Source organism: Falco rusticolus, chromosome 1 (assembly GCF_015220075.1).
Source record: "Falco rusticolus isolate bFalRus1 chromosome 1, bFalRus1.pri, whole genome shotgun sequence".
NCBI classification, from domain to species: domain Eukaryota; kingdom Metazoa; phylum Chordata; class Aves; order Falconiformes; family Falconidae; genus Falco; species Falco rusticolus.
The window spans coordinates 10,171,514-10,186,146 of NC_051187.1; the positions used below are offsets into that span (position 1 = coordinate 10,171,514).

Below are 14,633 nucleotides of genomic sequence, written 5' to 3' on the forward strand. Positions count from 1 at the left end.
ATGTGGAATCGGTGGATTTTGCAGAAATGGTGCCGGTGCCTGTATTTTGTCATGGAGCGCGTTCTGCCCAGCCCCAGGGAGGGGGGGTGGCACTGGTTGCTGCCCCCCGGGCCTTGGGCTGCTGGTGCTCCCCGGGGTGCTGCTTGTGCTGCTTGTGTTTGGGCAAACAGCAGCACCTCTGCTCCGGGGGGCACGGCTGCATCCTGCCTGCGGGATGGGACTGGGGGAAGCGCTGGGGATTTTTGCTGCCTCAGTCTCCCCCAGGGAACAGCCAGGCTGAGGGTTCTCCTTCCCTTCCCGCGGGCCTGGGGGCCGGCAGGGCTACCCAGCCCCCCGCTGCAGTGTGTGCCCGACACGGCGGCTGGCAGAGCCTGCAGGCGGCTCAGGACCTGCAGCCCCTGGGGGCTGGTCCAGCCCCCGCTGCCCATGCTGGCTCTCCACCTGCCGCGGCTGATGGGGCTGGCGGGCCACCCGCCTCCTTCCTCCTGAAAGGCCCCAGTAAGAGGCAGCTGTTCCTGGGGCCGGGAAAAGCCTTTCATCGCCCCGTGCATGTCGGGGGGAGCAGCAGCACCTCACGTGGAAGGAGGCACGTGAGAAGGTGCCCGGGACTGAACAGGGTGCCGGGAGCTGGTGCTCGCTGAAGGGGTCAGAGCAGCTGCTGTCCCCCTACCCACACTCCCTCCTCTTCCTCACTCCCCTCCCCTGGGCCGTGTTTTCTGGGCAGACACAGCAACCGGCCCTCGCCCACCCTGCAGCCTCCTGCCCCACCAGAACAGACCCTGCGCCTCGTTATACCACCAGCACCCTGGTCCAGGCTGGGTGAAACGAGGGTTCCGAGCTCCCCTCCCCCTCCAGCTCTGCGCTGCCGTAACAGTTCCAAAGGCTCGGGGCCCAGCCCAGGCTGGTTGTGCTGTATTTAGCTCAAAATAAAAGGAAAAGCAAGCCCACAGAAGCGGAAGAAGGGAAAAGGCAGCTTCCAATCATATTCTTGTTTATTAAGGTCTATGCCAGCCTCAGGAGTAGCTCTTCTGGTAAGTAAACAGAGCAGGCGGCTGCATCTATAATGAATAAATTTATTGTCTTACAAAAATCATTGTCTAGAAATATGGGTATACAAGAAAACAAGATATTTGCAGTCAGATGCCTGGTGGTCAACAGCCAGTTTGATTAAAAATATCCAAACACACACAACAAAACCTGTGCGACAGATGTTAAAGCTTTTAACCAAAAAAAGGAAATCCATGGTTTTTTGAGCATGTGGCAGAGGAAGTTTCCTAGTTAACACTGATTCATCGTCACTAATATCAATAATACCACTTGGACTAGAGAGGTACATGATATGAAGCACAGTCAAAATTAATACATTAAATCATTGTCATATAGGCAAATTATATATGTAACATTGTCTTAGTACTGTAGTGTCTAAGGCACTTTCTGTAATGTCAGTTTTTCAGCTATTTAAACAAAAAGAATGCTAACTACTCGCTGTAATACTGTTCAAAATAATAATTAAAAAAAAAAACAACCAAAAAAAAAAAAAAAAAAAAAAGGATTCACATCCACTGGCATGTTAACTCGTAGGCAGGCAACATCCATCGCTGAACCCCTGCAGCCACCGGCTCCACACGAGCCCCACGCCGCACAGTACGGGCCCTGCTGCGCTGGGCTGGCCCGTGGGCCAGCGCCCCAGGAGCGCCAGGCCGGCTGCTACGGCATCGCCTGTGCCGCCTCTCGCCGCGCGGCCCCGCAGCCTGAGGACTAACTCACTCGGCCATAAATTAATAAATTAATTTTGCCTGTGTTGTACGTTTATTTTCCACTGGTGTTCACATTATACTAGCCTTAATATATACACAGATCTGTTGGGCATGGTCATGGCAGGTCTCTACAAACGCCGAAGTACTGTACAGATGAGGAGCGGTGACGCTGTTTCGGTTATTTCGGTTTGCCTGTACTGCATGAACACTAACTGATGAAGCAGGTGCTGAGAACACTTCAAAATGATATTGCAGGTTAAAAACGGACACTACTCATTCATCCCTACATTTCCCTCTACACACTTCCCAAGGCCTTTTCACAGTTCGCTCGCTGATTGTGTGCTGATCACAACAATTAGGAGAAAAAAAGAAAGATAACGGGTGCAGTTTGGTCTTCAATGATCCAACAGACTCGATCTAGCCCGGGCCCGTCTGAGCACAGGAGAAATGGAAGGATGCTGGCTGTACAACAAAGCATGCATAGTCATGACAATGGGTCTGTCCCAACCACCTACCCTCTGGGAATGGAGTTTCTGTATCGATTAAAAAAAAAAAAAAAAAAAAAAAGTTTCATCCTTCACATGATGCTTTATAAAATGGCTTTACGATGAGTATCTGGAAAGTAGATGCACTGAACAGAGACGATCCCATTTTGTTTACTATATATAAAAAAAGCAGTTGTACCTATATCTGAAGCAGGGTACAGTATGGTGAGGCTGGAGAGCCTTAAGACATAGTTGACCTAGGATAAGTAACCTTGTAGCATGCCGACGTTTCGTAAGGCAGATTTACGGCCACAAGGCAGTTCGGTGCTCAGGGAAGTCCTCTTCCTCCTCCTCCTCCTCCTCCTCCTCCTCCTGCCGGCTGTTGTGTCAAGGTCTCTGCATGCAAACGGTGCGGCGGGGCTCTACTCGGCAGGGGCCGGCTGCGCTTCGTTCACATCGCTGCCTTTGCTCTCCGCGTCGTCATCCGAGAGCTCCAGCGAGGCCCCCTCGATGTGCAGCTGCCGCCTCCCGGATCGACTTGAGGAGAAGGTGATGGGCCCCCCCCTCCTGCAAACAAGAAGCGGGCAGGGGGGGTCACAGCTCGCCCGCAGCCCCGCTCCCGACACAGCTCCCTGCCGAGCCACGGGGGAACGGGGCAGCTCAGCTCCGCGCCGCCCTCGGCACAGATTTCACACGCGGTGTCCCGACACCCTGCGCTCACACGCAGCCTGGCACTCTGGCGCTCCCGCTCAGCTCACACCACTGCCTTCGTTTTGCAACTCCCGAGTAGCTCGGGGCATCGTCTGTGTACGAGCACCAAGCCCAGCCCAAGCGCTGAACGGCGGGCTCCCCGAGAAAGCACCGACTATGCAGCAGCCTCGCCGCTGCCGACTCCTGCCTGTGCCCGACAGCGCTCGATCGCAGAGACCCGCTGCCAAGGAACATGCCGAAATGCTCCCGCCAGGGTGAGGGTCAGGAGAGAAGGGATCAGTGCCAGCCACGGAACCCCCCGCTGCGCTGTCGCCTCTGTGGCGTTTCCCTGTGGCTGGACTGAACTGGCGGCCCCAGGGGAGCTGCCAGGGTCAGCTCCGAAGAGTTGAGGCTCAAGAGTTGTCAGGAATATCCCTGTGGTACGGGCAGCTTCCCGGTGACCATCAGCGGGCTCAGCCAGCACTTCCCAGCAGGCTCCAGTCAGACCGACTCCCTGACACCAGGGCTGGCTGCTGCCCAGGGCCGCAGCACGGAGACAGCCTGGGGGCACACAGGGCCCAGGTAAAGCCCTGCCGGCCGCCGCTGCCGCTTACCTTAGCCTGTTTTTCAGGGTGCTGACCTCCCGGCTCAGGCCCTCATTAGCCTCTGTGGCGTCGTCCAGCTCACGCTGAAGTTTACGTCGAGAAGCATTTGCACGTGTGGCTTCCTCTTCGGCCTCCTCCAGCTGGCGTTTGAGCTGCTTCATTCTGGCATTTGCCTTTTCCATCTAAAACACAAACCCAGGTACTCAGGATTAAACCAGACAGCTGCGACCCCATGACGGGGGACCAGCTACCACCCCGTCCTCCCCGGTGGTCCCAGCTGGAGAGGAACCATCACCAGCCTCGCTGCAGAGTCCAGCCTGGATCCCTGGAAACACCGCTGAGCTCCTGGGCCTGAGAGACCAACAGACCACCGCACCAGAGCTAACACAGGGAGGTTTTGACTGCTGGGAATTACTCCAGTGGTTTAGTCATCAAGATAGATTCCCTTAGATCTTTTCAGTCAAATGCTTCTTAACAAGCCCTTTCTACTCAAAGTCTGGTTTTATTTGCCTTTTCTGAGGAACAGGCCCCAAAAGGTTCCACCTACCTGCTCCTTGTACTGGTCTGCGTGTCGACGCTCATCCTCCACCTGCATGAAGACTTCTTTCAACTTCTTCTCTGTACGACGGACCAATTTGTTAGCAGCTGCTCTTTCCCTAGAATAATCAAAAGCCGTAATTTGTCCCAGTACTTGAAGGCTGGGAACGCAAGACCGGCCCTTTCTGAAAGGCTCTCGCCTCACTGTGCAACTGATACTCGAGTCCTCTTAACACACCTGCCACCACCGGCAGAACTGACTTGGTTTTAAGTGCGCTGGTGGCTGGCTGGGATGCAGCTTTGAAGGCAAGAAGCCTTAGTGCTGGAGCAACAGGAGCACGGAAGGCAGGCAGGGGGGACAGGAGGGTTAAGAAGGTGCCTCTTCACAATGAGACTGAACAGAGCAGCTTCAGAGTTAACACAGTCCTCCCGCAGAGCCAAAAGCACAAAAAGAATGGAAACAATGATAAGATAGTCCACCTTCACACGCTGGGGAGGAACCAGTAAAAAAACCCACCAAAAAATAAAATACTTGGGGGGCCAAGATGGTGAGGATAGACGGGAAGAGCTCACTGCAGAAAGATTTCTGCAGAGCACAGGATTCACTTCAACCAGCTTAAGCTGTCACACCTAAGCTGTGCTTCCTCTAACCTAAGAGACCAGGTGCCTTACGGATATGTTGCATCTTCCCTCAGGAAACTTCTGCAGCACCTTACGGATCCTGGGACTACCAGTCAACACATGCACCGGGTTCATTTCAAGAGTTAATTCAGCACTTCCAGTTACAGAGCAAGGAGATTCTGAAACTTTCAAGCGCAGTTACTTTACAGCTGCCTTGTGAAAGCATGTCCCCTAAACAGGTTCCAGATAAGAAACCCTCATGCCTGCGCTGTACACCCACAGCTCAGCCCTACAAAAACTTAAAGCACTGAGGTTTCAGACACTCCACTGACAGAGCAAACGCAGGCAAACCGTTTTTTTTTTTCTCGCCCCTTACTTGGCTTCCTGCTCAAGCTGTTCTTCTAGCTGCACAATCTTGGCTTCTAGAGTAGAAATTGTTGCCTTGAACTTAGACTTCACAGATCCCTCCAGTTCCTGCAGCTTGGCTTTCAGCTCTTTGTTCTGCCTTTCCAGCTGCTGCCGCGCATTTTCACTCTTCTGGGCAGCACTCCGCTCCCCAGCTAGCTCAGAATTAAGCGTGTCAACCTTTCAGATGAGAAGAGCAGGAGATTATTTGGTGCTATTCAGAGCCTCCACTTAACTGCACAATGAAACACAAATTGCCCCTACGGCACTGCCAACAACAGATTCACCTGCAGCGTCGTCTTTCGGAACCGTTCATTGAGGAGCTCCATGTTGCTCTGCTCTTCCTCGAGCTCTTCCTCCAGCTGGGCAATGCGAGCTTCCAGCCGGCGCTTCTCATCCAGCAGCGCTGATCTAGAAAAGGCAGTATTTGGGTCAAGACATGTTCAGATGTGATACAAAGCTACCGGTTAGTTTGCTTTGATACTTTAGGAGTTGCAAATTGCCATGAGAAGCTACTGTGTCTGCAATTCTCTTCATAACAAGAAGGAATTTTTATCACGCAGACAGGTCAATACAGCATTTGCAAGCAGACTACTGAGAACTACAGCTGCTGGTGCCTGAAGATGCACAATTAATAGATTTGATGACTCACTTTCCTGAAGCACTGTTTGCAATCTCATCAGCCAACTCATCCCTTTCTTGTTCAGCATGACGACGGGCTCTTTCAGATGCAGCAAACTCCTGTGAAGGTTTAGGAAAAGATTCATTACAGCATTAGAAATCTCAAAACTTCTGCAAACAATTGAGCCTTCTAGTAGCTTCTGGGAGATGCTGTGAAGTGTGATATCCCTGAGCTCTTTTAATGGACAAGCAGAGACAGCTGTAGAAGCTAGCAGGACACATTGTCTTAGTATTTTCCCCCCAAAACTGTCATATTGCTACAGCGGATTTACTTCTCCCTGTCCCTGAAGCGTTCCTTGCACAAAGTTAAGGGGAAAAAAAAATATCTGTGAAAATCAGTGACATTCAAGCCTTAAACAGCAGGAGAAAACCATTCTGTCACATACTCTAATAAACACATTCAGTGTAAAGCAGGCACTAAATTTAGCAAAATTTTTTAGGTTCTTACAGATTACATAGCATGAATGCAAGCAAAGCATAGAAAATAAAAGCTTTAGCACAACAGTACGAACAACACTGAATCTCATTATAAAACTCTGTTAATTGGCAGAAACACCCAAGCATTTGATAAGAAGGACAATTAAATGCATTGCAAGTGCAAGGCTGACAAGTTTGCAGTCCAGAGAAGAATGACATGGAGAAGCTCTAGTAAGTCGTAGGTTATCTGTAAAGGCTCAGTGTAGTGAGAGCTGAGCGACTGCTTCGAGCTTTGGTCTGCAGCTAACACAGAGCACAGAAGAGGCAGGCGCTCACACAAAGCAGCTCTGCTGATGTTTGACCTTGTGGCAGCCCAGGGAGATAACGGGAGATAAGGGATACCTAGCAAGGCTTAGAGCTCTTACATAAACTGCCAGCTACGAGGGAGCACGCGCCCAGCAGAGAAGGGGATGAGGACCTAAGAGGGCAGAGTGAGAAACCTCCGGAGATTTCAATGGGCCACCGAGGTACTGGAGAGGTTGTTAGGTGTTCATATATTTCTAATGCTCGATGTAGTACTGCCACTGTGCGCTGAACCTTTCAGGGACTCTCCAACCACCTTGCAAAGTTTAGTGAGGCCTCAAATCTGTTTAAGTGGTAGTAAAGCTTCCCTACTACCCAGGCAGAGAAGTGAAGTCCAGGCTAGAATGATTCCTACAAAGCCATGAAAGTTCACTGACAACCTGGGGCAGGGAGGGAGGAGAAAGTTCTCCTGGCTCCCATTTCTTTGTTCAACTCACTAGGTCGCTTCTTACTTTTTTTACTCTGATTTTCACCTTACTCTAGCAAGGAAACCAAGTTTCTTAGATTTCAATCTCACCTCTTGGAGCTGCAGTATTTCTGCTTCAAGACCTTTGAGCTTCTTTTCACTCTCTTTGGACTGTGCAAAGATCTCGTCTCTGGATGCACGGGCTTCTTCCAGCTCCCGCTGGTAGTCTTTCATTTGAGCCTGCAGTTGCAAAGCAGGGGAAAGAAAAAGCTGTGCATTAGGACAATCACGAGATTTATTAGCAGTTCTGAAGCATTTTGGCCCTTAAGAGGCAAGGCCTTCCTCCCAAAACAGCTTCATTCCATTTAAATACATTTTCGGTTCTTCATTTCATAGCAAATTTTCACTTTCTCATCTTTCCATCATGCAATTCCTTGTCAGAAATATCACATTATAAGACTTCACCTCATTTATCTGGTATACTTCTTGCGGGCAAAATCTCTGTTAATAAAGAGCTGTTCAGTTTCACTTCTCATGAAACTTACGGAGAGGTAAAGCTCTTGGCTTGTAAAAAGTTTACTTAAATTGACTGACACCCCCCCCCCAAACTTATTACAAGCTGTCAAGGTAAGAAACTGTTCTCAGTGCTAAAGTAACACCCTGTTTTGCACACCTAGAAGCACATAGTATTTATGTTTCCCTTAAATGCTGCTGACACAGACTGAGATCTTAATCTGCACAAGTTTGACTTGAGATGCTATGAGTAAGAAAGTCAGAGAAAGTGCACTGAAGTGGTACCTGCATGTTTAGAACACCCACCAGGCAAGAGGCCACGGACTTTGGGTGCTTGTATGGAAGCGTACAGAGCCCAGGTATGAACTCTCCAGCTGTCCTGCCCTCTGGACCAGAGAAGCAGAGTACTGCTGGGTACCAGCGTTTCTGGCTTTAACATATGCTCCCTCCTTGCACCCAGGGCTCTGTTCCAGAACTTCCCTCATTCAGCTGAGGTAGGATTCGAAGCAGGGTGGCCAAAGAATAAAGTGGACATGGCAGAAAGGCAATCTAGTTTGCTGCATGCTTCATGTGGTCTTGCCACAGCCTCGCACTCCTGCAGCCCCAGGCCATGGCGCTGACAATTTCTGCCAAAACAGAAGTCTACCAAGCGCTGAGTGTTTTTCTGGGAATGGGAATAAATCCTTGACACAAGGACTGTTTTTTTTCTTGCCAAACTAAAAAGAACGGGCATCTTGGAGCTTTTTAACAGCAAAAATTTACTCCTTTTTCTCTGTAGCATTTTTGGCTGAAAACACCTTAAAAAGTTCAACAACTTGAGGAAGCAGCAGTCAGCAAGAGCTGAGCTCAAATCAGTTAAAAAAACCAAACAAAATCCCCACAAACCACCATAAATTTTAGAAATGGAGCCCAGAAAGCAACACTCAGTAAGTCCTTTGTGCAAAGTGCTGAAATAAAGAAAAAGATGACTCCTGATAGAAGTATATGGGGAACAATCTTGCCAACAAAAGTAGAAGAGGAGTTTTGAGATACTCTATGACATATGTCAGCACAGTCAAGTCTGATAATCCTTTTGCCTTCGAGCTACAAATGTATTTAATGAAAAGCAACACCCTTGACAAGACTCTCACCAGGAGAGAAAGCAGCTCAGCTGCTTAGCTATGCCTACCTGGAGCTTACGTAGCTGTTTGATTGCTTCATCTCGAGCCTTGTTTGCAGCTTCTATCTGACCTTCCAGGTCTTTCAGATCCATCTCCATTTTCTTCTTGGCTGCCACAGCAAGAGCCCTCTGTTTGCGCTCATCTTCCAGTTCTGCCTCCAGCTCTCGCACCTGTGAAATCAAGGCATTTAACAGGCTCAGTTCCAGTAAGGAAGGGAGCGAACAAAGTCCTAACAAAACGGTCAGTGACTCAAGAGGCCTTTGCAGAGCAGAATTAACATTGCTCAATTGGAAGAGGACTAAAGAATGTAAGCTACAGGGGAGGACACTGCAGATGGCAAAAACAAATCCAGAAGCAGATCTCTCTGAACTGACAAAAAGGAAAACAAAGACAGTAACTCAGCATCTGAAGCATTTCATCTGTTCAGCTACTTGGTGATCCGCTTCATGCTCAGCACATCTGCCCACATTTAGGTTATCACTTTCGGAGATGTCACTAATTCTGATTGAACCACGAAGAGGAGAATAAGAAGTAGAATCACCTCATTTTCTCAAGAAAAAAAAAAAAGAAATAATTCCCTTTGAAACAGCTGTGCTAGTAAAATTTATACTCCAACAACTTTTTTTTTTTTAAAAAACAAAACAGAAAAGTATCTAAGCAGCAAGCCAAAACGAACTAAGCCATACTTATGCAAAAATAAAACTGAGCAAGAGATATCACAGGTTGCCAACATGAAAGAATGTATTTTATTCTGAAGCAAGCCTCTCTCCTCATGCTAGGTCAAGAGCTCTTGTCCAGTGCAAACCATTTGAATTTTGCATTGCAGTGAATGCCAAAAGCCCGCTAGGCCACGTTTATTTCTAAGGTATCTCTATATTGCGATTCCCAGTAATTGTACATTTTTGTTTTCTTATGACAAATCTTGGGTGTTTTTTCCCTCAAAGGTAATTGTAATTTAGAACCACCTTCCCTTCCAAGCATGAAATTTTAAAGTTTTTTTTGAGTCTCTTCTGATCTGCTTTGTGCTACTAGAATCCTCAAGTCTGGCAAATCTGGAATCTTTGCTACTATTTTCATTTAGGAAACCATTTACTTCACCACAGTTTTTCAGTCTATCTTGGCATCCTGCACATCAAATAAGATGGGCGTGAAAGTCCAAATACCATACCCCTGTCCTTGAAACACACCCACGCAGCAATAGCCAAACCTCTGCACCCAGGCTGAGTGATTTTGGAGGACCACCAGCAGCAGACTAATATTAACAGTTGACCATGGCCAGTCCTTAACAAGACAGAGTCTATTGTTTGTAAAGATCAGTGCTTGGGAATTCTGTAGAATGGGATCTTTACGCAAAGAGTTTTATTTTTCTGGTAGCAAGTTATCACTGAAACCACAGAGCTTTGGCAAAAGACCCTCACCCTTCTTGCTATGAAGTACAGTAAAACAGACATACTTGTTTAACCAGCATCCTCTTCTTCTCTTCATTCTGTTCATCTCTGGCTTGCAGATCTCTCTCAAACTGGGCTTTCATAGCTTGCATGTTCACCTCCAAACGAAGCTTAGCATCTTCTGTGGCCTGCAGTTCATCTTCCAGTTCCTCAAGCTGAGTCCTCATCTCTTCAACCTGTTGCTCTAAAGTTCTCTTTGACTTCTCCAGTTCATGGACCTAAGCCACAAGCATTAATCAGACCCTTTCCTACAGGTACCTCAACATCAGCAGTTATTAACAGCAAAATAAAACATTATATGAACTCAAGACACTACGTTTTGTGATGCTCCTAACTGGACAACGAATCAGAAGAGGCAGAGCAGCATCTCTAAGTCTGTATTAGAGAACCCAACAAACATCTACGCAGATAGGTAAGCTGTACAGTGTAAAAAGAGAAAAACACAGAGAAAAAGTAGTCGTGAGACAAGCTGTTAAATTTAGCACAGGTGCCACGAGTCGTTTGGCCAGCACTGCTCTCCATGTCTTCACATCTTCTGAAGAAGCCTCATGTTAAAAAAGACCACCCCCTTATTCTGAGCATTCAGGCCTCCAGAATTTTTGGTTATAAATCAGCTTCAAAAAGTTCTGGTTTTGTGTCAAATATACTTCTCCAGCCAGGGAGTTTCCCCGTGTTATTCTCTATGCAGTACGTAACAAAACAGGTATGGAAATGTACTTACATTTTTGCCCACATCATCTTTAGAGCTCATTAAGTCTTCCATATCTGCACGCAACTGTTTGTTCTGTCTTTCAAATTCTTCCTTAGCTTCCAGGGCTTCCTCCAAAGCCCTGGCCAGAGACAGTGCTTTGGTTTCCTTCTCCCTTGCTTCTGCTTCAGCACGATCTCTTTCCTCTGCATATCTGGCAGAAATGTTCTTTTCTTCTGCCAGCATCTGAACATAAGAAATAATTAATCCCTCTCATAAGATGTATAATCAAGTCCTTCCTGCCTCAGGTGTCTTGGTCAATGAAGTGGTTAATGCTTTAAGTTTAATTGGCATTCACAACTGTCTAGTCTCTCAGTCTTGATCAAAGTGCTAGTAAGAAAACAGCTACTCTGGGATGAGATGAGGAAAGCAAGCTACTAATCAAGATTAAGTAAGTTCTAATATTATTATTTTTGTCTTTCAGTCCTCACATCCTTTCTAAGTCTGTCTGAGGGATTACAATAATAATCTTAAGGTTTTGTCCCAATGCAATTTCTTTTTTGTATATAAATAGCTTATTGCTTGATCTAACAAGGCTGAAAGCTGGCCTTCAGCTCACTGAAGTTTTAAGTGGCAAGTTAAGAGTAACAAAGGCCAAGCTGCTCACAAAAATTTACCATTAACCACAGTACCCTAAGTCTTTATACAAGGCTCACTTATGCAGTATTAACAAGATGCCACTTAAAAATCATAGAAAGCACCAAGGTGACAGGAAACTAGATCTACCTGATCAAACTTCTTCTGCTTTTTCTCCAAGTTGGACACAATCTGGCGCTGATGATCTAGGTCTACCATCAAGTCATCCAGCTCTTGCTGCAGGCGATTCTTCGTCTTTTCCAGTTTGTCATAAGCCATTGCCTTCTCCTCTAGGCGCTGGCTTAAGGACTCCACGTCCTTCAGTAATTTCTTCTTATTTTCCTCCAAGCCTTCAATGGTTCCCAAGTCATCATCTACCTTTTTCTTAGCATCAGCTAACTGAAACGTAACAAAAGAAAATAATGTTCCTTAGTGAATCATGATAAGGAGAGAAAGGCATCAGGTCCAAAATACAAAACTAGAAACAGATGTTATTACTAGAGCTAAAGTCACACAAAAATTGTGAGCTAGCAGGATACCAAGTAGGAGAAAGTCCTGCCCACTGCAGTTAGTTGTACTGGTCCTTACTGCAATGGAGAAAGACCACACACTGGTCAGGGTTGGAAGGCACCTCTGGAGCCCACCCAGCCCACCCCCCTGCTGCAGCAGCTCTCCTAGAGATGCTGCACAGAGCCACGTCCAGGCGGGGTTTGAATGTCTCCAGCGAAGGAGACCCCACAGCCTCTCTGGGCAGCCTGTGCCAGGGCTCTGCCACCCTCAAGGTGAAGTTCTTCCTTGTTCAGAAGGAACTTCTTTTGTTGCACCTGCCTCGACCTGCTGGCTACGCTTCAGCTCGTGCACCCCAGGATCCCACTGACCCCTTGGCCACCAGGGCACACTGCTGGCCCATGGGCAACTTGCTGCCCACCAGCACTCCCAGGTTCTTCCCCGTAGAGCTGCCTTCCAGCTGGTCAGCCCCAGCCTGTGCTGGTGCGTGGGGTTGTTCCTGCCCAGGTACAGGACCTTACAGGTTACCACAGGAAATTTCATTCTGAAATCTGGTTTAGCACATGAAAAAATGTCATGTAATTTGCACAAGAGGTTTGGCACACCAGTTCATCTCACCTAGAACCGGTAGGCCTTACAGAAGTCCTGCCATTTACAATAGCTTACCTGGGACTGCAAGGCGAGCATCTGTTTCTCCAAGTTCTTCCTGGCCTCCTCTTCCTCTTCCTGCTGCTCTTGCAGGTTGTTCTTCTCCTCTTCTAGCTGCCTAATCCTACTGCTCAGGTTGAGTTTCTGGCGGGTTTCCTCCTGAAGCAGCTCCTGTTACACAAACAGGCATACTGAAGGTTCTGTTTGGCTCACACTGTGTTAACCGGGCCTTAGGCTACCACTTCCCATCACTCTACGTGGAGTTTCAGGTCTGATTATTTTTCTCACAGTGTATTTGTACAAGGACATGCTTATGAAGACCATCTGTAATTGAGGTCTTCAAAAAGGCACTGATAATTCATTTGGGGCACATATAAACCTTTATAAAGTGCATTTCTGATCAGGGAATCCATGCCACTGTCTGTTCTAGAAGCTAACGGATGATACATTTCCATCTTTAAAGGGATGAGCACAGAAGTCACCTTCAAAATTTATTTTTCTTCTTTCAGACAAGCATATAGGGTACCTATTTTAAGTGACCTGGGCAGAATATATAGCAGCAAATCCTGCAATGGCAGCATGCTTCCAAGTTTTGCTGCATTGCTTAAATATGAAGGTCAGTTTAAAGACAGCTGTAATTTGGCCATGGAAACTTCTGTCATAACAGAAACTAATGAAAGGTGTAACCACCATCCCCCTTCTCCCCCAACCTGTTCCTCAGAGACCTTTCCAATTGTGATTAACATTATTCAAGTAGTCACCATTAGTATTTTTATACAGGGCAAAAAAAGAGTGTATTTAAGGGATGGATACCATGCATAAAGCTGCATATTTAACTCAAAACCAAAACCTGGCAGTTTGAACTTAAGCTGTAAGAACTTGAGCTGTCAGGCACAAGGGACAATACCCTGCCTTTTACTTTCATATACCCCAAGGGTCTTTACTTACATTAACATTCTACTTGGAAAAGTGTTTTTGACTTAATTCTTGCCTCCCACAGAGACAAAGATATAAAAGAGAAACCGAAAGGCTACAGTCTATCAAGTAGTGAATCTTAGATAATGAAAAACTGGCTCCACATGTAGCTGAGCGATCATTGTACAACACATTTCACGAGACTTCAGCGGGAAATACAGCTTCTGCCCAAGGGACTTTCCGAACCATGACTGAAAATGTATTTTCTGTTATGCGGTTAGCATTTCAATAAGGGGCAAAGCTTTGGTGCAAAGTTCAAGCTTCACTGCACACGCACCTGCGTATCCTGAAGCTGAGATTCCAAACTAGCCGCGTCCTTGGCAAACTTAATGCCTTTCTTCTCCGCTTCCTCCAGGAGACTTGAGACATTATCCAACTCGTTCTGCAAAGCAAGCAGTCTAAAGGTAACAGCATGCAGCTGACTCACAGCAAAGCTTACATCCCACTGGGAGCTGGAACTGCTGAACACAAAACCTCAACGAATTCCAAGTACAGAAAGACAAACAGTAGATCCCAATAGAGATACACAACAAGCTAGAAATATCAAAGTTTGGCTAGAAACTTCAAGTTGGAAGCCAGTCTTGAATCTGAGCGATGTAACATGAGTTAAACATGCTATTTATCGGAGCACGTCATTCCAGTATCTGCATTCATACTTAAATGTTATCTTTAGTTATAGGACCGTATGTATCTTTTATGGATCCATTGATTCAAGGATTATCAGGATGGCAGCTGGGTTTAAAGCATCACCGCAAGAGAAGAGGCTACTGCCAGGTGCCAACTCTTGCTGTTTTAGGCTATGCTACTTTTACGTACAGTGTGAGACTGCCTGAAAGCTTGCTTCAAAAAGAACTGGGCCATTCCCTTTCTCAAGTATTTTAGCTTGATTTACCTGAAGTACTCATTGCAGTGGTTTAACAGCCATCCCCACTTGCGCTTTGCCTATTTTCACCATTCCCCAGAAAAATGGGCATTTACTTATAATCCTTATCTGCCAAGTTCCCAACTTGGCACAAAAGGAAACCCGTGGCCACCGTCAATCAGTACACTTCTGCTCACAGCTACAAATGCTGAGCTCTTATGGAATCTAC

General features: G+C 47.0%; 1 protein-coding gene across 2 annotated transcripts in view; it reads right to left on the reverse strand.

Annotated features, from left to right (window-relative positions):
• Positions 1-974: 974 nt before the first annotated feature.
• Positions 975-14,633, reverse strand: part of MYH10 (myosin heavy chain 10) — a 100,359-nt gene continuing 86,700 nt past the window's right edge. For both annotated transcript variants that reach the window (XM_037409355.1, XM_037409364.1), the window contains 13 exons: positions 13,820-13,924; positions 12,586-12,738; positions 11,563-11,811; positions 10,810-11,022; positions 10,094-10,306; positions 8,649-8,810; positions 7,079-7,207; positions 5,753-5,841; positions 5,388-5,511; positions 5,072-5,280; positions 4,085-4,193; positions 3,547-3,719; positions 975-2,809 (listed from right to left, as the gene is read on the reverse strand). In XM_037409355.1, coding sequence (XP_037265252.1) covers positions 2,665-2,809; positions 3,547-3,719; positions 4,085-4,193; positions 5,072-5,280; positions 5,388-5,511; positions 5,753-5,841; positions 7,079-7,207; positions 8,649-8,810; positions 10,094-10,306; positions 10,810-11,022; positions 11,563-11,811; positions 12,586-12,738; positions 13,820-13,924 — 2,073 coding nt within the window. In that variant the 3' untranslated portion in view covers positions 975-2,664. The remainder of the gene's footprint in view (positions 2,810-3,546; positions 3,720-4,084; positions 4,194-5,071; positions 5,281-5,387; positions 5,512-5,752; positions 5,842-7,078; positions 7,208-8,648; positions 8,811-10,093; positions 10,307-10,809; positions 11,023-11,562; positions 11,812-12,585; positions 12,739-13,819; positions 13,925-14,633) is intronic.